Source organism: Coenobita brevimanus, chromosome 20 (genome assembly GCF_032717465.1).
Source record: "Coenobita brevimanus isolate Jiangsu-jjx chromosome 20, ASM3271746v2, whole genome shotgun sequence".
NCBI lineage: Eukaryota > Metazoa > Arthropoda > Malacostraca > Decapoda > Coenobitidae > Coenobita > Coenobita brevimanus.
Genome location: NC_136973.1, coordinates 6,430,053 through 6,449,161, shown reverse-complemented (window position 1 = coordinate 6,449,161; position 19,109 = coordinate 6,430,053). Strand labels below are relative to the sequence as shown.

At 39.2% G+C, this 19,109-nt stretch overlaps 2 protein-coding genes across 2 annotated transcripts in view; one reads left to right on the top strand and one right to left on the bottom strand.

Moving 5' to 3' along the window:
• Positions 1–438: 438 nt before the first annotated feature.
• LOC145391895 (transmembrane 7 superfamily member 3-like) lies at positions 439–11,460 on the bottom strand. Its single transcript, XM_080266393.1, has 10 exons — positions 11,191–11,460; positions 8,963–9,143; positions 7,756–7,922; positions 7,046–7,299; positions 5,219–5,405; positions 4,234–4,401; positions 3,464–3,616; positions 2,539–2,636; positions 1,534–1,696; positions 439–1,352 (listed from the first exon to the last, which is right to left on the bottom strand). Exons 1-10 carry the CDS (start codon positions 11,402–11,404, stop codon positions 823–825), a joined length of 2,115 nt encoding a protein of 704 aa, XP_080122519.1. The 5' UTR covers positions 11,405–11,460; the 3' UTR covers positions 439–822.
• A 402-nt stretch (positions 11,461–11,862) lies between these two features.
• The window catches only part of LOC145391845 (uncharacterized), a 225,188-nt gene continuing 217,941 nt past the window's right edge, over positions 11,863–19,109 (top strand). Inside the window, exon 1 of the mRNA XM_080266333.1 lies at positions 11,863–11,966. Coding sequence (XP_080122459.1) covers positions 11,863–11,966 — 104 coding nt within the window. The remainder of the gene's footprint in view (positions 11,967–19,109) is intronic.

Below are 19,109 nucleotides of genomic sequence, written 5' to 3'. Positions count from 1 at the left end.
CTAAAATTCTTACACATATAACCAGCAAAAAGCCACAGCCTCCCAGGAAATAATTTTTTTCTTCTGAAATTACTTCTGCAAAATGTATTTATTACTCTTGAAAGGAAATTATGGTAAGGGAATTGAAACAGTAGTTCTGACAGCAAGAGCAACACTAAACTCTACAAGTGAAAGAAAATAAGAAAGAAAAAAAAAAAAATTGACTTGCTTTCTCTTAACTGCAGAACAAAGAAATGTTCATGACTATGGCATAAAAATCTACTGTACAATAGTATAACTGGACTGGTATTCCACTGCTGAAATTTCAAAGTAAAGCTTGAAGAACTCTGTTATGTACACTACTTTGTACAAATCAGATAACATTTGAAACTACAGTGGCTAATTTCTACTCTGAGACGAGAATCTGAAACAACTTAGCACTACCAATAAATATACAATATAACATTTAGCCAAAAGAGGGATTATTAATACAAACTTTAAGATAAGTACATAACATAATTAATACACAGCCATTGCAATACCCACCATCATCAATTACCCTCCTACTCGGGTCATATACATGCCTATGGCATTTCACTAATATTAACTAGCTTTACAATTGCATCTTATTTACTCAAATTAGCAGTGAACTAGTTACCTCAACATATGTTATATTCAACCAAACTGTACCAAGCACTTACTGAGAAAAAGAGCTGTGGAATAAACTCATATATCACTCAAAATGAGGGGCATCACCAGAACACAACTTTGAGCTGTAAATGCCTGAAGTAAAGCAAAATATTACTGACAGCACAATATGGCCTCCACTTATTAGCATGAGTTTCATGCCTCATCACTCAACAGCCTTGCTTCATCCTCCTCCCCTTCATGCTCCCCTGTCACATCCTCTAACGTCTCATGTGTATTCCTCCTGAAACGGGTTCTCATCTTCTCCACCCACTCCCTGGCTCTGGTTTTAAATGTGCTGAGCCTGGATGACTGGGTAGGGTCTGAAGAGTTGTTACCCGAAAGACTTTCTGATGAACGTGAGATCTGCCTCACTCTTTGGAAACTCTGATACCCAGAATCAGACAGATCAGGCTTAATGCACAGGAGGCGGCGCCTAATGAGCCTGAAGGTGTAAGTGACCCGTAGGAGCCATGTGGGACGGTCCTCTATCCCAGCACCACCAGGGTCGGGGTCAAGAGGTAGGCAGGACAGGACGGTATCCAAGACAAAGTTGACAGTCTTTTTGGTGTCCTGCCACGAAGTGAGGTTAGGTGGGTGGAAGGGTGGGCTGGAACGCTCCCGGTACAGTTGGTATGTCAGACCAGTGGCAAACAGTGCCACCCACAAGCACAGCAGGATGATGTCTGTAGCAATGACCAGAATGTAAAATTACATCATAACTATGTCATCACTAACAAATTTACAATCCAACGACTTCGTTGTTTAACATATGCTACATTATTATCATTAAAATAAGCCTCTTCATGGCAAACATAAGCACAGGTAATTCAGTTTAAAATTAAAGACTGCTACTGACTCCCTTACCACAGACTTGGAAGGGTGGGTAACCAAGCGTATGAGAGTAGTGTTCAACAGTCATCAGGGAAATAACGTTAATGACGATGTATGTTAGCGATGACCCCAGGTAGAACGCTAGTGGCACTATGAATGCATAAGACCCCAGCATGGCACACGAAAATATGTGCACCTGGGAAAGCACAGACATTAATTAGTAATATTAAGGTTGTGTAAAGTTTGTGTAGTCAGTTTACAAGACAAAAAGTTGGACTGTAATGAGCTTGAATAAGGGCAAAAGAAAAAGGTGTCAAAAGTTACATATTCTAAACTAACTTCTCATAAAAACTGAACATAAACTTTTAATGACTGGTAGTATAATATATTAAATTACAATCTCACATAATGAAAAAATACAGCAGCATTATTACAGTGAAAAATAACAGCTGCACTTTTATCCACATAACCCTCATTCTCATCATTCATTCATTTCCCAAACTGAAAGCAATACCTTGGTATTGCAATGAAGTTTTTGAAAGGAAAGAAAGCCTGGAGGAAGGGAAACTGATTCAAAGGGGCAAGTATTCTGGATTATGAAGAAAAAGTGTGATGTTAGGAAAAAAATTGTGATAGAAAAGATAAGGCAAGGATTATAGGTAGACTAACCATTGGCATTATCCAAATCCAACTGTTTACTATTTCAGTGTGGTAAGTAGGACCCCCCACCCCCACAAAATATGCACACACACACACACACACACACACACACACACACACACACACAAAACCTAAGGATGATAATTATGGAGTAGAGTCCAGAGGGCAAGCAAAGAGAAAGTGTGATAGAGGGAGGACTATCACAGCATGGCCAGTGAAAAGGACCCCATACTCATTCATTCACCATTTCAGCTCCAAGAATTATAGCTCTATTCAAAGGACTAACCATATTCACACACTTTTTTGGTACTTTTCTGTATAGATGCACTTCACATTACCTACCAGATAATGGTATTATTAAGGGAGTGTGTCCAATACCTTCTTAATATTGATGATGGCATAAGCGATGATAATGATGGCGAAGATTGCTGGGAACACCACAAATGCCGCCATGTTGGATTTAGGTGAGACGGCATCTGACACAAAAATATACACAATGAACTACACATCCTCTCAACCACACACACACACACACACACACACACACACACACACACACACACACACACACACACACACTCATGAAAGTAATATTTATATCTAACTATCTATCAATCTATCTATATATATATGCAACCATACTGAATAACTACAATACATTATTCATGTGAAAGACTGAACAAAAAAGGCTATGGGGTGTTTTCATATTTCCCTTTAAAATGATGGCACACTATTGATTTCACCAGTTACATGTTAAGATGACAGATGTATAAGTTCTTTGTTACTGTTACTAAAAAAATGAATTCTATAGTAATATAATAAGGGCATAATAAAAAAAAAAGGCAGACCACTGAACAAAAAAAAAAAAAGTATGAAAAAGTACTGCTCACTATCTGCAATATTTTGTAAGATTAAGGTATATGGACACACTTTTCTCTTGAAATTTTGGTACAGAAAGATTATCAACTTCTGTTACAGATATCTACATTTCTCAATAATGAAGACGTACAAAAGCAAGGCACAAAACTTGGTTACTAACTCTGTCATAAAAACCTCAGTGATTACCTCTCAGAACTGTCCAGGAGAAAAAAAAAAAATCCTGTAATACCCTTTTTGAGGTGTAGGGCTCAGGCTAGGCCACAATAATCTAGTATTTTACAGGGCAGATGGCCAGCCTTCTTCACTCGATGGCATAATGTGATTTAAAAACTTTCAGTCCTCTTGGGGGATGACTCTATGGAAGGATATCACTCAAAGAAGGGTATTCTAACTTCTACACAACAAAACAGAAACCCATACTCACATCTAAGGAAGAAGGTAATGGCCATTCCCACAAAGATGACAGAGAGTATGATGATGATGAGGGCCGAGTGGAAGGGCCGTTTGAACCTGTGCCAGATGACCACCCATGCGATGCCCCCTAACACGGCCCCTACCAATGTGCCCCATCCCAGTGCTGCCATTGGGAAGGGAAGATGGGAAAAACAAAATAATTATTAACTCCTTCAAAACTATGCATTACCCTCACACATGTCCCCCACCCTGCACTCACCCAACCAACATGTCATGTCCTAGTGCTGTCTGTGAGAAAGGAAGGACACAGAAATTAACTTCTTCAACCAAATGTTTTTAAAATTCCCTTTGAACCAAGCAATCTTCCCCTCTCCTCCCCACCAGTATACAGTATCCAACTCCAGCACTGCTCACCAGAAGGGAGGAAGAGAATACAATGAAACTGAACCCTCAAACCATATGATACCTAAAAACAGCCCACTTAAACCCCTTCAAGTCATGTAATGTCCTCAAACACAGCCCCCTCGTCCTATCCTAATGCTACTCACAGAAAAAAAAGAAGAGAGGGAAAGGGATATTAGTGTCTTCAGGTTCAATAATGTATAGTGTCTTATTAACCTCTTCAGCATGAAGGTATAATTTCTAGATTGTTCCTGTGTATGACTACAGGTAGACTTTCTGGTATATAGAGAGACAGATAAGTAGAGACAGACAGACAAAGACAGACAGATGAAGCATTATGACAGTAATGGCAAAGAAGGTAAAGTCTGTTCATCTTACCAGTGATGTTGTTTGAAGATGCTTGAGCGAAGAGCAAGAAGAGGATGCACCACGAGAAGAGGAAGCCCGAGGTGAACATGGTGAAGTTGAGCCATCGGTGGCCCAAGAAGAGAAGGATAATCCCAATGAACACCAGCGAGGCACAGAACATCTTGGCCAGAGGGTTGACTGCATATCCACAACATAAAGGTAAGAAAAATGCATGTACTGTAGTAGTATTAACCCCTTCAATACAATAATGCACTTTTCATTATATTCTTGCTAACTCCAGATGATTTTATGCAGTTTTGGAGACACTTACTTAATAAGAGGGGTTTTATATAGCCTTAGTGAAATATGAAATCCTTCCATACTATACGTTGACAAAACTGTTCGGTAAAATCATGTGAAAGTACAGTACTATAATGTGTTAAAATAAAAGACACCATTGAAATGAAGGGTTAAAACTGATAATGTAGGCAAGCCACCAATTTATGATGGTCTTAAACACTTGTGATGATAGGAAATGGTTAGACGTCATTCCACTTTACATACAAAATTACGAACATGGTAGAAAGGAAGAATTTGTCTCATTATCTATCATCTTTATGTGAAAAAAAAAGATGGAAAAAAAAAAAAAAGGGGATATGCCTTTCTCTTCATGATCTCAGATTTAATAATATGCTAGTATTATTAGATATGGTGATTTACAGAAGTTTCTTTGTACTGCTAACAACATACTGTACAATTCATTGTTATCTTAACTAAATTATAACTGCAATTATGTTGCATTAAACTGCATGTTGATTTTTTCTTATTACTAAAAAATACAACACATTTATACAGTAACTGACATTTACTGTACATACACTGTATATATTTCATACTGTTGTATATGATATGCTGTTCACTTGAATGCATTGTATATTGCACTACATACTTCTAGTTACTCATCTCAGTCAACATCATACTTATACATGGTATGTGTTGTTAAGCTCTTACTGACCTAGTTTGGTGCACCTGTACTCTTCTGCATCAATGAAGTCACAACCATAGGAAACAGCTGATGAGTACAGAGAGCCACGTGACTTATTGAAGGATACAACAACAGTGATAACAGCGCCTACCCCTGAGTACGACACAAACCAGTCACTCAGCTGCTCAGCTGTGTTGTTGTTGGAACGCTTCCCCACCTGTGTCACACACCACAAATTGTAGGGACAATATTAGATTAAAGAATGAGAGATTGACTGGAAGAGTGTATGTGAGTGATGTGGAGGGGGAAGGAGGGAGGAGACCAAGGATGAAATGGAGGGAAGGAGTGGAGCGATTGAAGAGGGAGGGGGTGTAAGCTGGAGGGATGGCAGCCTAATGACAGAGGACAGGGTGATGTGGAGTGATTTTTGTGGCCACCCTTTACATGTTATGGCATGTGGCAACTGATAGATAGATAGATAAATAGATAGTATATTAGGAGTGTTGCATAACAGAGGCAGTTCTTGTTAAAAGTACCGGTAATTTTCTTACATTTTATTTATTTATTTTTGCACTGAGTCCTCAGTATATTTTTTTTAAAATGCATATTGTATAAAAGTTCTGTTCATACCTAACATGTTGATTTGCTAGCTTCCTATATTTCACTTTAGCAGTTGTGTGTAAAATGCTTGTGACGTCTTAGAACTAATCCCTTGCTTATAACAAGGGCATACACCAAAAGGTATATGAGAGATGGGTGTGCGAGCTGGGAGCAAGTCAGTGAAGTGGCACTGGACAGGGCGACATGGAGGCGATTTGTTTGTGGCCACCCCTTACGGGATTGAGACGTCTGGCAGTAGATAGACAGGCAGATACACCATGATGATGATTACTGGTGCTCTGCTACCGTATCTATTTATCTGTCATAGACTCCTTTACTGCACCATCAAGAAAATAACGGCCCAGTGCTAGGCTACTTAATTCAGACATTAATGGTGAAAGTACCCAGTCACTTTTCCCTGAGCAGTTCTATGTACAGTAAGCAATAAACTCCATGGACACCCCTTGGAAATGAATCTTTATGGGCCACATCTGGATGAAGTGCTTTAACTCAATATACCACTGGACTCAAGATTTAGTTATGCAAAAATCAAATAACATGAATCCTAGGAACTTGGAAATGATGGGATAATAGTGTGTGTTCCAGTATAGCAATCGAGTAGTAGTAGTAGTAGTAGTAGTAGTAGTAGTAGTAGTAGTAGTAGTAGTAGTAGCAGTAGTAATGCACATAGCCTCAGGTTCAGCTGAAATGTGAAACCAGTAGACTGCAGGCTGAAGTTGGCCTCCTCCTACAGTCCATGACCCTCCTTTTGGGAAATACTGTAGTGAGGGAGACGAGGGGCAACTGTATAAATGGGCACTGGAACTGCACATTTATATCAGCGCCACCATATAAAAGGACTCCTTTCCAGCACCAGCTATGCAGTGTAAAAGGTTTGGGATGGAGGAAATTTATTGCAATTTTTTTATTTTCATACTCTGGAACATAAGAATACTAAAATACTGGGTGGTCCATTAGAAGTGCTTTGCAAGAAAATCAGTTGGCAGTATCTTACTCGCTTTGGGGAGAGAGAAATCTATTGGTATAGGTGTGGGTGGGGCAGTGGAAGTAGGATATGAATTAATGATTCAGGGTGGACATTGCAGACTCCCCACAACACATGAGAAATTGCACAGTGGTGTGGAAGAGTGTTATATATGGACCACCCCGTATAGCTGATCACAAAGTAAACTGACTGTTATGTAGCCTACTGAAGTGTAGCTAAGTACTATACACGGAGGAATGTTGGATACTCACAGATTTTCCATTGTGGTGTACTCCCTCAAGTGTACTGGTGGCAATGAGTGTGTCCCAGTACTTGCTTTCACTCAGGTCACGTTCATACATATATGTGAGGAAAGTTTCATAGGTCAATTCTCTCTGTGTCTCATCCTCTTTCGTGTTAACCATCAGAGCAGTACGATAGCTGATTTTTGTTGTTAGGACGTTGGGGACCCCATAAAGGAATGGCTCAGGTATATCTTTGGCTTTGTACCGTCCTGGGATGGGTTCTGTGGATCAGGAAATTTTCCTGACAGATGCCTTTGAGGTATGGAAGTATAATAATTCAGTCCAAATTAGAGGACTTCTGAATAAGATGAATATTTCACACATCAACTGCAGCAACAAGTAAAGAAATGCAAAGGACAAAATGAACCTTTTTCATGATGTACAAGTATGCCATTTCAAAAGTATCAGAGCTGCTTCAGTTACATTACAGTAAATGCTTTCTTCTCTCTAGCTGAATGTCTCACTCATGAACAGAATGACATGTATGGCATTTTTATACTGTTCTGCTTTGCTGGCAAGTAACATATACTGGTACTACACAATTCAATGTATTATAGAGAGCTAATGTGGTATAGGACTGATACTGATTTCTGTAAAGTACTACTGTGTGTTATCCATACTGTAATCCAGGTAGCAGAACAGCAATAGTACCAGTAAAAGAAAATGTTGAACCTGACCTTTGTATGTGTAGTTGCGGACCATGAAGAGGACGGTGATTTTGGAATTGTGGCAGTTAACAAGGTAAACTCGAGCATTGGCGCAGTATGGCCCAGTGCTAAAGTTTTCAGACAAAACCACTAGCCCAGGGTCTGTGGCGTTGATGTATGCATCTCTCTCTGGGTGCCTGCAACACCACATCATATCACAATAGACTATGTACTAAGTTGCATTGGAGGCTTTATATCACCACTTCTTTACCAATTTATTTTTTATATTACACCCTGGCAATCTCTTATATGTTACTTATATCATTTTTTTTTTCCCTCTCATATGTTACTTATACTCTTTTTATATCAACCTAGCTTGCATCAATAACAGGGGTTGTTAAGGTGTAATGTACAGAATATATCACTATGGAAAAGGTGTTAGGAAATCTCCAAACCCACTTAGAATATGACGCAATATGCCATGCAGTTAGTCCTCATGTAAAGGCGTTACCGGGTATATTATTAAGATGCTGCTAAATTAATACTTTTTTTTTTTTTTTTAACTTAAAGTTGCCAGTGATACATTGCTTTGGAGTTCTAAATTATTATTATTATTATTTTGTTCCTTTAACCCCTTAGTAAAAAAAAAATCAGAGTTGTTATACTTGAAATCACACTTGGCCTGCATACATCCTAGACCTTAAAGTGAAGACTGATTACAATAGTAATGGTCTCATATAACTCATTATTAATTCAATGCATGCCCTACAGTACTGCATTACTGTATGTTACACAGTTCTTCCTTACTAGTTAGGCAGTTCAAAAAAAAAAGAAAAAAAAAAAAGAAAAAAAAATTGCACTGTACAGTATTATCTATTTTTTTGCTGACAGTATTAAACTACATTGCACTACACCATTATCAGTATTACCATATCTCCTTTAGAGTATAAGTTCCTTTCTCAGTTACCGTAGCCTATATGAAATAGATTGGTATAAGTCAAAATAAAATAGGCAAGCTGTAATTATTATAATGAGGAAATTACTGAACATAATACTTCCTTCTCTGAGTGACTGAAGTCATTTATCAGCCAAATAATACAGTTCAGTAGTTGCCAGAACACAATATGTAAAGTGGTACTGTATCTTAGTGAGGTGATTTCTGTAATATCCAAGAGATGAAAGTGAATACTGTACAGTGTGCAAGCATAATTCTAAGCATCATTCTTCTGTTACTTACACTGATTGAGTGAGAATGAGATATTTGTTCTGTGAGTGAGCCTGGACTATCAAGAAATTCATAGTAGATCTGTCAATGTCGGTAATATTGATGGCCACAATGGTACGATGATGGACGGTAAATATCTTGTGAGTGTCATTTAATAAGGAGTATGTCGTCTCATTAGTTTTCAGTCTTTTTTCTGAAAGAAAAGGCACAATTAAGATGTAGCAAACACAGCACACAACATTAGCTAAACTCTGTCAATTTTGAATAACAAAATAGCTTTTCAAACTTTGTAACCCCACTAGCCTTCTTTAACGGTGGAGTGCATCCTTCAGCTGAGTAAACTGTATGAATACAGTCTGCATAAAATCTTAGTCTCCCAGTCGTCCTTGATCAGCTAATGTGTTACGTTACAGTACTGGGTACGTGTGTGTGTGTGTGTGTGTGTGTGTGGGGAGGGGGTGACATTCAGAAACAAATGCAGGAAAGTAAAAAACTAAGTAAACTATCAGCAGAGTTGCAAGAGAAAGGGATATTACATCTATTCACACCTTCACAATTCTCTGGTTACATTCACACATTTTCTGAAACACTATGATATAGACCTACCATATTTCCTGCCAAGTGACTGTTTATTGTAACACATCCTAAACAATGGACAGATCTGTGATTTTATTCTGGCAATTGCCAGATGATTTTATTCAACAAAATGACATTAAAGGTCAAAACATATGGCATATTTCATTAGATAGGTACAGTACTGTGGTGAAACTGTCTCTTCATTCCAGAGGAGTCAAATCCCACAACAAAGAAATACCGGTATAAACAATTTTTTGGGCATGATTAGGTTATCAGTTGGGCTATTGAGATGGCTGTCCTCCAAACTGATATCAAAGTCTGATAAACCTGGTAACCTTTTTATGGCTTTGGATAGCACTTGATATGTGCACTTTTTAATCTTTTCCCTATGATGACATACAGTTTGTTTAATTAAGGCTTCTTCCAAACAATTTAATTTCCTTCTGAGAAACCATCTTGCAGCGAAGGAGTCAGAAACAGTCTACATTCCATCAGAATGAAAGATTCACCCAAATCTAAATCATAAAATTGGGTAATAGCAAGAGTATACATCATTAGACTGACAGGATGAAAAGATGATTTTCATGTAGTATCAGAACTAGTCCTATAGCTTAATCACCAAATTAATTCATTTGTTTTTCAAACATCTTTCGCTGGTGAGGGTCTATAATATATACCAGTGCTACCTTTAGCCAGCTATTCCTAGTGAATGTACTAAGACCAACTCTCATTACTGTATCTGTACTAAACAGTGTACCAGTAGTAGCCTACATGATTGTAACTGTACAGTATCTCTCCAGGATGGCTGTTTTTTGCCATCACAGCAGTCCGCCATCTCCTGTCACAGGATTTGGACTTTGAGAGAGAGCTGAGAAAAGTTTTGGATATTCAGCCACTCACTGAATAAACCAGCGTTACAATGTGAAGGTGTTGCCGAGTGACAAGGGAGAGATGGATCACCTAGTTCTAGGGGTATGCTTCACCTTGTATTTACCTGATCCATCCCATCCATACAATTATGTTACCTACAGGCAGTATTATCCCTATCACAAAGGACGCCAAACAACTTCTTGACACTATACAGGGTGCCTTGACAATACTCCACCACTCAGTACTACACAGACCTATGCACATGACCACCACAGCCATCTAACATCTTCAGACATACAGCATCCTTCATGATCCACCCTAAGTACTATCCTGAATTCTACAGGAATTGCCCTTCCCCCCAAAATAAATGCTTAGCTTTGCAAACTACTCTGACATGACATATCACAAATTTAATGGACCTATACAGTATATTCTTCCCTTACTACAATGTTGGCCATTACAGCACAACTCATTTACGTAAGTATTCACAGAAAAATTCTTGAAAAGGCATAAGTTAGGCTGTCTCCATCTCTAATTTGCAACTAATCATGATCATGTGAGAATGACAGCTGGCCTGTCACTTAAACTTTATCTTTGCACTCGGTTATATTTACATTTATTCATACATATTCTTCATTTAATTTGACACTGACGATCAATTATTAATAGATAACGTTTATCTGTCTAATTATAAGGCCATATATCACATTAAATACAGGTGAAGTTAAGCTAGCTTAAAACAGCGTAACTCAACAGTTAGGCTATATAAAAAAATGAGCATAGACAATACTTACCATGTTTTTCCTCACAGAACTTATCTATGGCGGCATCATCTGCCGGTACCACTTCTTCCCCATTCCCTGGTGTAAATTCAGTCGTAAATTCATCTGTCAGCAATACAGGTGAATAGTATCTTCCGGATGTGTTTGCACTCAAGGTCCCAGCCACGATAAACGGGACAAAGTACACAAGAACAGAGTATACATTTAATGCACGTATCCTCTTCATCGCCACATGGTCATAAATATAACACCAAGACCTAGTAATTACAGTAAAACACGAGAAAGTTGCCACCAGTATTGCGTCTGTTTACATCTATAATCAGCTGATTGGACTCCACCACAGAGGGCTGCCACACATCCCTTCATAGGTGACTTTCTAGAATAATATAACATCTGAGAACATGGATAATTTATCGACAGAAATTAAAAATAATTATTGGTGACAATAGTGAACGTTTTTAACAACCATCTAAAGGAACATGAGAGTCTAATTTTTTTTTTTCTCGATTGTAAGTTTTTGTAGGTGTAGATGTCTCACAGTGAACCGAAAGGCAAGGTCTTCTGCTTCCAGATGGCAGCACCGTCAGTTGTCAGTGATGGCTGCTGTTGATCAATGTTTTTAACGGATTAGAGTGCATATATTCCATGAACAGTCCAGAAATGTGTTTTAGATAATAGAATAAAATGGGAAAGGACGCCGAGTTACTAGAAGCTGCCCGAAATGGCAACTTTCAAGTGGTGGAGAAGATACTAAGCGCAAAAGCCAAGAGATCGGGACCACTTGCAAGGTTAGTTGATCAGATCCCCGCCCATTTCCTGAAGAAAAAACTCACCCCAAGGTTATTTAGTAGTGAAATGTGAATGTACTGATGCTATAGATCAGAACCGATGTGTCTTTCGTTGTTATAGATGCCGTGAATGAGTGGATGAGCTTAAATATTGTGCCAGTACTCGGTCTTTGTTGGTTGACAGGTTTGCAAGCTCTGGTTTATTATGATCCAAAACTATTACTTTCTGCCACCTGTTTCATCGTTCTTGATACTCTCACTGATTAGTTGGAGTCTGTAATCAGATTACATGTTGTTTGTGAAAGAATCCTTCATAGTATTAATGTAGGTGAAGTAATACAGTAGTCAGGATGAACATAGATATGCAACAGCTTTTAGTAGGCTAATGGAAGGTTTGGTGAAATGGAATATAAGCATTCGTTGGTGCAAAAAAATGTTGGCAAGAAGTAATTCTTGTATTGCATAATATTCATGAGTAGTGGATTTTTTTTTACAGTATATTTAAAATGGAAAGTACATTTCTGTATACCAGTCCTGCATGATGATTATTGTACCAAAAGATATATGATACCATGAAGAGGCAATCCTTGTTATATGATATGGTGTTTCTTACTGTTTGTTTGGAATGGAAAATAAGTACAGGACTCTGATACTGCTTCATAATATTTTGTAGCTGCATTAGTCCTTTACTATATGCAGTATTAAGTTAATCATTGGCTGTGGCAAAGTTATTACTAACTATAGGATAAAACAAACTACAGAACAGGATGATATACAAGTACAAGTAAATAGGTAACTACTGCACCTAAATGATGGTTGGCATACTTAAGGGTTTTGTTCAGGCTACCACCAGATGCTGTAATTTTGTTCAGCTGGGGGAAATACCTGTACTGGTACCTCATCCTTGAAGAGTAAAACACGTCAGTTGATTATATGTACCCAATACTTCAGTATGGTGTAATATACTGACTCTGAGTGGCGTTCAACTAGGAAAGCACGTGATGCTTTGAGGGTAAAACTGATACATCCTAGCATGAAGTAGAGTGGGAGAGGTAGAAACTGAGTATTTAAGTAGTAGAATGTTGACCAAAAGCACATCATATTGATCCCAGGCTGGCAGGGAACAGTTCTGGTTCAGGTTTGATGTTTTCAAATTTGTTAAAACAGTTTTAACTGTTGTTCCATAGGATCTCTGATGAGTCATAATATCACCCCCTCTAATACCATATCAGTTCTAGTTCAGACAGCCCCAGCATACATTGAGTATATGGGTGGTGGGTATTAGTGTTGAAATGCTTATTTGTAATGTCTGCTGTGCTTTTCTTAGGAGCTGCTAGGTCTTTGAGAATGCACTGTATTTTCTAGCCTGTGGATAGAGTTGAACAGTTGAGAAAACAGTGGCTGCATCTTAACATGAAAGTTAAGCGTACTCAAAGCTGTAAAAGAAGACATTTACTGTTTATATAAGGTATTGAAGAGCTTTTTTGTGTTCGGAAATTAAAACCTTAACATGAAAAGATTGACCGAAAGTGCTTTAAATAATGATGGTGTTTCAAGGCATTTGCCTAGGGATTACTGGCCCCCATCTCCTTAGGGATGATCTGTAAAGCCTTCAGAGTCAACCTTAGAAATATACATTGCCTTAGCAGCAGTTATCACTTAGAAATTATTTCAGTCAGTCTGATAACCTGTAGCTTAGCCAGATGCCGTAATCCTGAAAGGGATGGGCACAGATGAATTACCTCAATATCAGCCTTTACTATGCCATTAATATGCCCTCTTTCCAAGTCACACCCCCGTCTCTCATATACCTTCCCACCCCATCCCTCCATCTCAACATCGGTCTTCCCTCCCTCCTCCCACCTCACTCATATACCATATAGTACATTCCTAGTCAGTCTCTCATTCTTTGTTCTGTCCACATGGCCAAATCATCTCAAGGTACTGCTAATGCTAGGCAGCACATCCACAGCAACAGTAAATGCTCCTTTACTTCCTCATGTGTCTGTTTCTCCTTGTAGCTCCACATGCTCCTCTCAGATAACTCATTTCCACTGCTTCACTCTTGACTTGTTGTTCCGATGTGGTCCAAGCTTTACTTCTCTCAGTTCTTATTACAGGTCAGGATGTACAGTATATAAAAATATCAGAACTTTACCACACAAATGGTACCGTAAACTGGATGAAACCAATATTTTAGCTTTTCAGATATCAGTGGAAGTTTAATAGCTAAGCATGTGTTAAGAGTGTAATGCTGTATGGTAGTGAGACCTGGGCAATAAAGGAAGAGCATATTAGAAGGCTCAGCATATGGAAATGACTGCGATTAGATGGATATGTAGTGTGTCCTTGAATGCGAGGCCTGGGAGGGCTTGGATTATGATTGAAGAGTTGAGAGGAAGGATGGGAGTGGAGTGTAGCTATTGGTGTTATGATGAGGAGATGGTTTGGGCATGTTGAGAGGATGGAGGATGACTGTTGGCAGCAGAAGGTGAGAAGTGTGAACATCAGGGGTAGGGTTGCGAGAGTCAGAGTGAAAAAGACCTGGGATTAGGTAATAGATTGTGACCTCAGGGATAAGAGAGTAAATAGGGAGGCTGCCAGAGATCGAGCAGCATGGAGAGTTGCTATCAGGTGACCAAGGCTGACACATGCAAGCATGTTGGAGCCATTATTAAAGATACAAATGGAATTTTAATAAGCACTTTTTCCATATTTATTTGTGAACTTAATGGCCAGAAAGAACATCAGAATAGGTGACATTATGAGGACTTCAGTGTATTGTTCAGAAGTTCAAGCCAGCCAGGAGAGAATGACCAAAAGTGATTGAGGTGCTGACATTGTTTTAAGGTACGGTACTGTCCTGCATGAGTCCAGGGTTACTGATCCTCAGCCTCCTTCTGCTACTCCAGAAAACCCTCAGAAACTCAGAATCAGCCTCAAACATTGTGGACATAACCTCAGTGGCAATTATCATATCTCGTAAAACTTATGATGACATTTTACTTCATTTTAACATATTGTAACATCAACTATTTTGGTCCAGTGACAAAACAGTTTTCTAGTTTATTCTTGCCATAGTTTATTCTTGCTGTAGCTAGATGATTTTATTTTACAAAGGAGAGCTACCTGGTTCTGAAGGGATTATATAGTAAATAAATTGAAGGGAACAGTATGAGATTAAGCCTAAAAGTTTGTTAAATCAGGTGTTCAGCAGAGTATTCACTGTAATTTATGAAACCAGGTTCGTTACAATACAGGTATATACCGGTACGTTATATTCGTACCCTACTTTGTGTTTTCATTATTGTACAGTCCAGTACTGTACAACTTAAATGTACGGTATATACAGTTTACAGTAGCTACGAACGTAGTGAACAGTACTGTATATCACTGTAAAATTTGAATTTGTGCTAACCCCAGGCTCATCTGGACACAAGCCCATTGGATTGCATTAGGCCTGCCACTTTGGCTGTAAGGGCCACTGCAAGATTTTTTTTTTTTTTTTTTTTTTTTTTTTTTTTGAGATTAGCTTATATTGAAGGAATCTATTTGTTGTGTCAGTGAGGTGCTTGAGGTACCATAAGTTGATGTGTGTTGTGGTGTAGGGGGCTGTATTGCAGTGAGGGCATAATGACTTGTTAGTGAGTTGTATTTTGCTGCGGTATTGGAGCAGAGAATGGTGATGGCCACATTGTAGTCTGGCTTGGTTTAGGCTACTCGTGTCTCTCTGGGTAGGGTAATTTTTGAGGGGGGAATGTCTGGTGGTGTTTATGAAGGATGCTGTTTGCTGGAGCTTGTTGTTGGCTGTGGTGGCTGTGTTTATGTAGCCTTTGTGCATGAGAAGTATAGTATTGGATGGAGGAGGAGGGATGTTATTGATGCATTTTGTGGAGTGTTTGGAGGTTGTTCATTTTGTCTTAAGCGTCTTTCATTGTGAAGAGGAAGTGGTGCAACATAAAATTAGATGGGTGGGATGGATCTTTAACTGTAGCAGTTAATTGTGTGCCCCGCTAATTTGTTTGGTCAGTAATTGATATATATATTTTTTTTATATATATATAAGTAATCTGCATTTGTGGCCTTTGTGCATTGCATTATTTGCTAGGCTTTGTTTTGTGTTTTTTGGAGCTTTTACATAGTTATGGCTGTTAAGATTGGGCCCAACTTGTTATTTATTATTGTTCTAATGTTTACAGGTTGTTTACAGCTATCCTTCTGATGTCTGAAGGTAGTTTTTGTGAATGTTTTTCAGGCATTGAGTGATGAGGTGAATGTGCACTGATTTTGCTTGCTCATTGAGAAAGGTCATGTGTGTATAAAAAGTAAGTCCTAGAACTTAGGGTGTCTCTCCAGTGGGAGTGATTGCTTAAAGAGGGAGACTTGAGGTTGTATTTGAGATTCTTGTTTATATGGAGTGAAGTGAGCTGTGGTTGATTTAGTAATAATTCTGTTTGGTGTAAAGCAGTATTCAAGTGAGTATAGAAACTGTTGGAGCTGAGCTACTTCTTGTGTTTTGGAGTACCACAAAGCTTTGCAAGGCTAACATTATAGGACAAAAATATTACTGAAGGGGAGAGGGGCTTGGTAGTTCATGGAAGAAAAGGTTAAGAAATTGTTGATCAACCCCAGTCTGTCTAGCTGAGCAGACCCATCAACTGCAGGCAAGCAGCTGCCCTGTAGGGTTGTCTCGTGCAGTGAACTGATATTCCCCTGCTGCTGACAGTGCCTCACCACAGTGAAGCAGGGAAAAATGTGAAGGTGTGGTTCCTGGATGGAAACACGCCTTCCAGTTGACGGTGGCACTACAGCAGGCTCCACTTCACTCCATAATTTTATTATATGATTACCATGAAGTGTTGTAAATGGTTTCTTGGGTTACAGGAAATCTTTTGGCTTTTCATTCAGTGTAGAGTATCCTGAAGTGGAAAGAAGAGTAATAAAATGTGACAGGAAGGAAAGGGAGAAGTAGGAAGAGAGGAGGGCAAACACAGAGATAGAATGAGAAAGAGGAAGGAAGAAGTAGGCAGCACCACATGAAGTAAATGGATAATGGTTTCCAACACCTACTACCAGGTTAAGAAATAAGATGAAAGGTATGAACTCTGTGGGACACCATTGGGTAGTATTTTGAAATTGCAACTTTAATTTTGGTAGAGTATTTGGTCTTGTGTGCCAGAGAAGTTGTCCATCAATTTCTTGTGTCTGTTTTCCAAATTTGTGTTTAAAAAAATTTTGCATAGCCCATCAGGACATGTCTAGATACTGTGTCAGAAACTTTGTTTATGATTGTTTCTTCTGTTGTGCATCATAAAGGGAGTTGTTTCTTATTGAAGCTATTAAGAATGAGTTAGATCAACTTAGAAAGATGTGTGGCAGTTGAGTACTTTGGTCACAATCCATGTTGGTTTTAATTTAAATAGTGATTTTAGATGGTGTGCAAAACAAATACATCCACAACGCGGTATACATCGGTTTGTACATGGTGAATCGATAGAGTGATTAAGAAAAGGTTATACCCAATTTCAGATTAATGATTGCAGAATTCACTTATACAATGATTGTGGGGCCTGGGTATGATAATCCCATGCATAGGCTATGCGGTGCCATCCATGCAAGCCGATAGTCAAACGTGTGAGCTAAGGTGGCCGCCTAGTGTTTATATTCACTGTGATCATTTTCATTCTGTCTTGCGTGTGCAGTGCTATTGAAACATCATTGAAATCACCAGATAACATTGCAAGTGTGCAACAATTAGTGCAGTGTGCAATATGAAGTGGAATGATAACTTTTTGTGTGTGAAATACTGAAACTTGTGACTTGGAAACTAGACTTCCAAGTCTGGCAAGGATGCTACCTGAGTGGACAGCATGGTGATGCTGAGGGCAAACCTAAAAGGTTGAGGTTTTTTAACATTTTAGGTTACATAGCTTTTGACTCCCAATGTATCTCCATTGAACCCATGTTAAATTGATATTGATTTATAATTTGTTATGTGATAGGCTGAATGTAATCCCATCGCGTACCGAGTCGTGACTGTATATTGGTGTATATTGTATAGTGAAGGACCATCAGGTGATTTACCTGCCTTAAGCAACAGGGTATTGTGGAGCCTGTTATGGTCCTTCGATAATTGGGTGGAGAGATGCAAATGTGGCATCCGTCTGGGAACCAAACCACAGTCTTACCCTGTGCCTCACTCTGGCAAGGCACTGTCCATTGCATAGGAACATTGGTTTATTGCATAGGATGGCCCTGTAGGGCCTGCAGTTGATGGGTCTGCTCAGCTAGCCTAAACACACTGCAGTTACTCAACTGCCACTGCTACCTGTCTTGAGTACAGTCAGTCCTTCCCCTGACGTGGGTATTTGCTTCTGCACCGACGTCACGTTAGGTAAATACTGTATCGTGTTACAGGGACTCTTGAAAACCCGTTTCCTTTCACACCCCTGCCCAAACTCCACTTCTCCCCCCTTGTGGTGAAATTTTTTTTGGTACTCCCCTATTTAAACCTTTTCAAAGCATTAATATGGTTATAAATAATACATTAGGTCAATATGACTTTTTTAATTACATGTATTGTACCTTATGTGAGGAGAAGAGCAGACACGTCACCAGAGATGAAGTAGAGGGGGAGAACACACAGTAAAATCCTTCAAAGTCTTACAACACGGGGCAAGCTGAGGAGCATGGTTTGGGTAGGAGTGGGCTGAGTGGGGAATGCGGGAGGTGGGAGGTAGGTAGGGGGGTCCTGATTGGTTGGGTGGCTGGGACAGCGGGAAAGGCGAAGCGTGATTGGCGGGCGATGACGTCAAGTATCATGAGGCTGTGCGACTCACACCGCATCACAGCCTGCCCAGTTCAAATTACCACTTTATGCTAACAGTGCCCATGTTAGAATGTTTATTTCCTTCCACAAAATCGTGCTGCGTTAGAGCAATATCGCGCTACAGCAGACCGCATTAGGGGAGGACTGACTGTACAGGGATGATGATTGCATTCTTCCAGATACACTGTATTAGGGATTTAGTTGTGAGTTCAGGAAGAGCTGAAGATTTTGGTGAGGGTTTTTGTGGCTATGGTGATAAGGTGTTTTATGTAGATGTTTTAGATCAGGTCAGGTCTTGGTGTGTTGGAGGTTAT

Excerpts from the sequence above, each read along its gene's own strand:
- LOC145391895 (XM_080266393.1), bottom strand. The coding sequence starts at position 11,404 with ATGAAGAGGATACGTGCATTAAATGTATACTCTGTTCTTGTGTACTTT. Across the intron at positions 2,637-3,463 it reads CATTACCTTCTTCCTTAGAT|ATGCCGTCTCACCTAAATCC; the intron begins GTGAGTATGGGT and ends TTTTTGTGTCAG. Across the intron at positions 1,353-1,533 it reads CCCACCCTTCCAAGTCTGTG|ACATCATCCTGCTGTGCTTG; the intron begins GTAAGGGAGTCA and ends TCATTGCTACAG.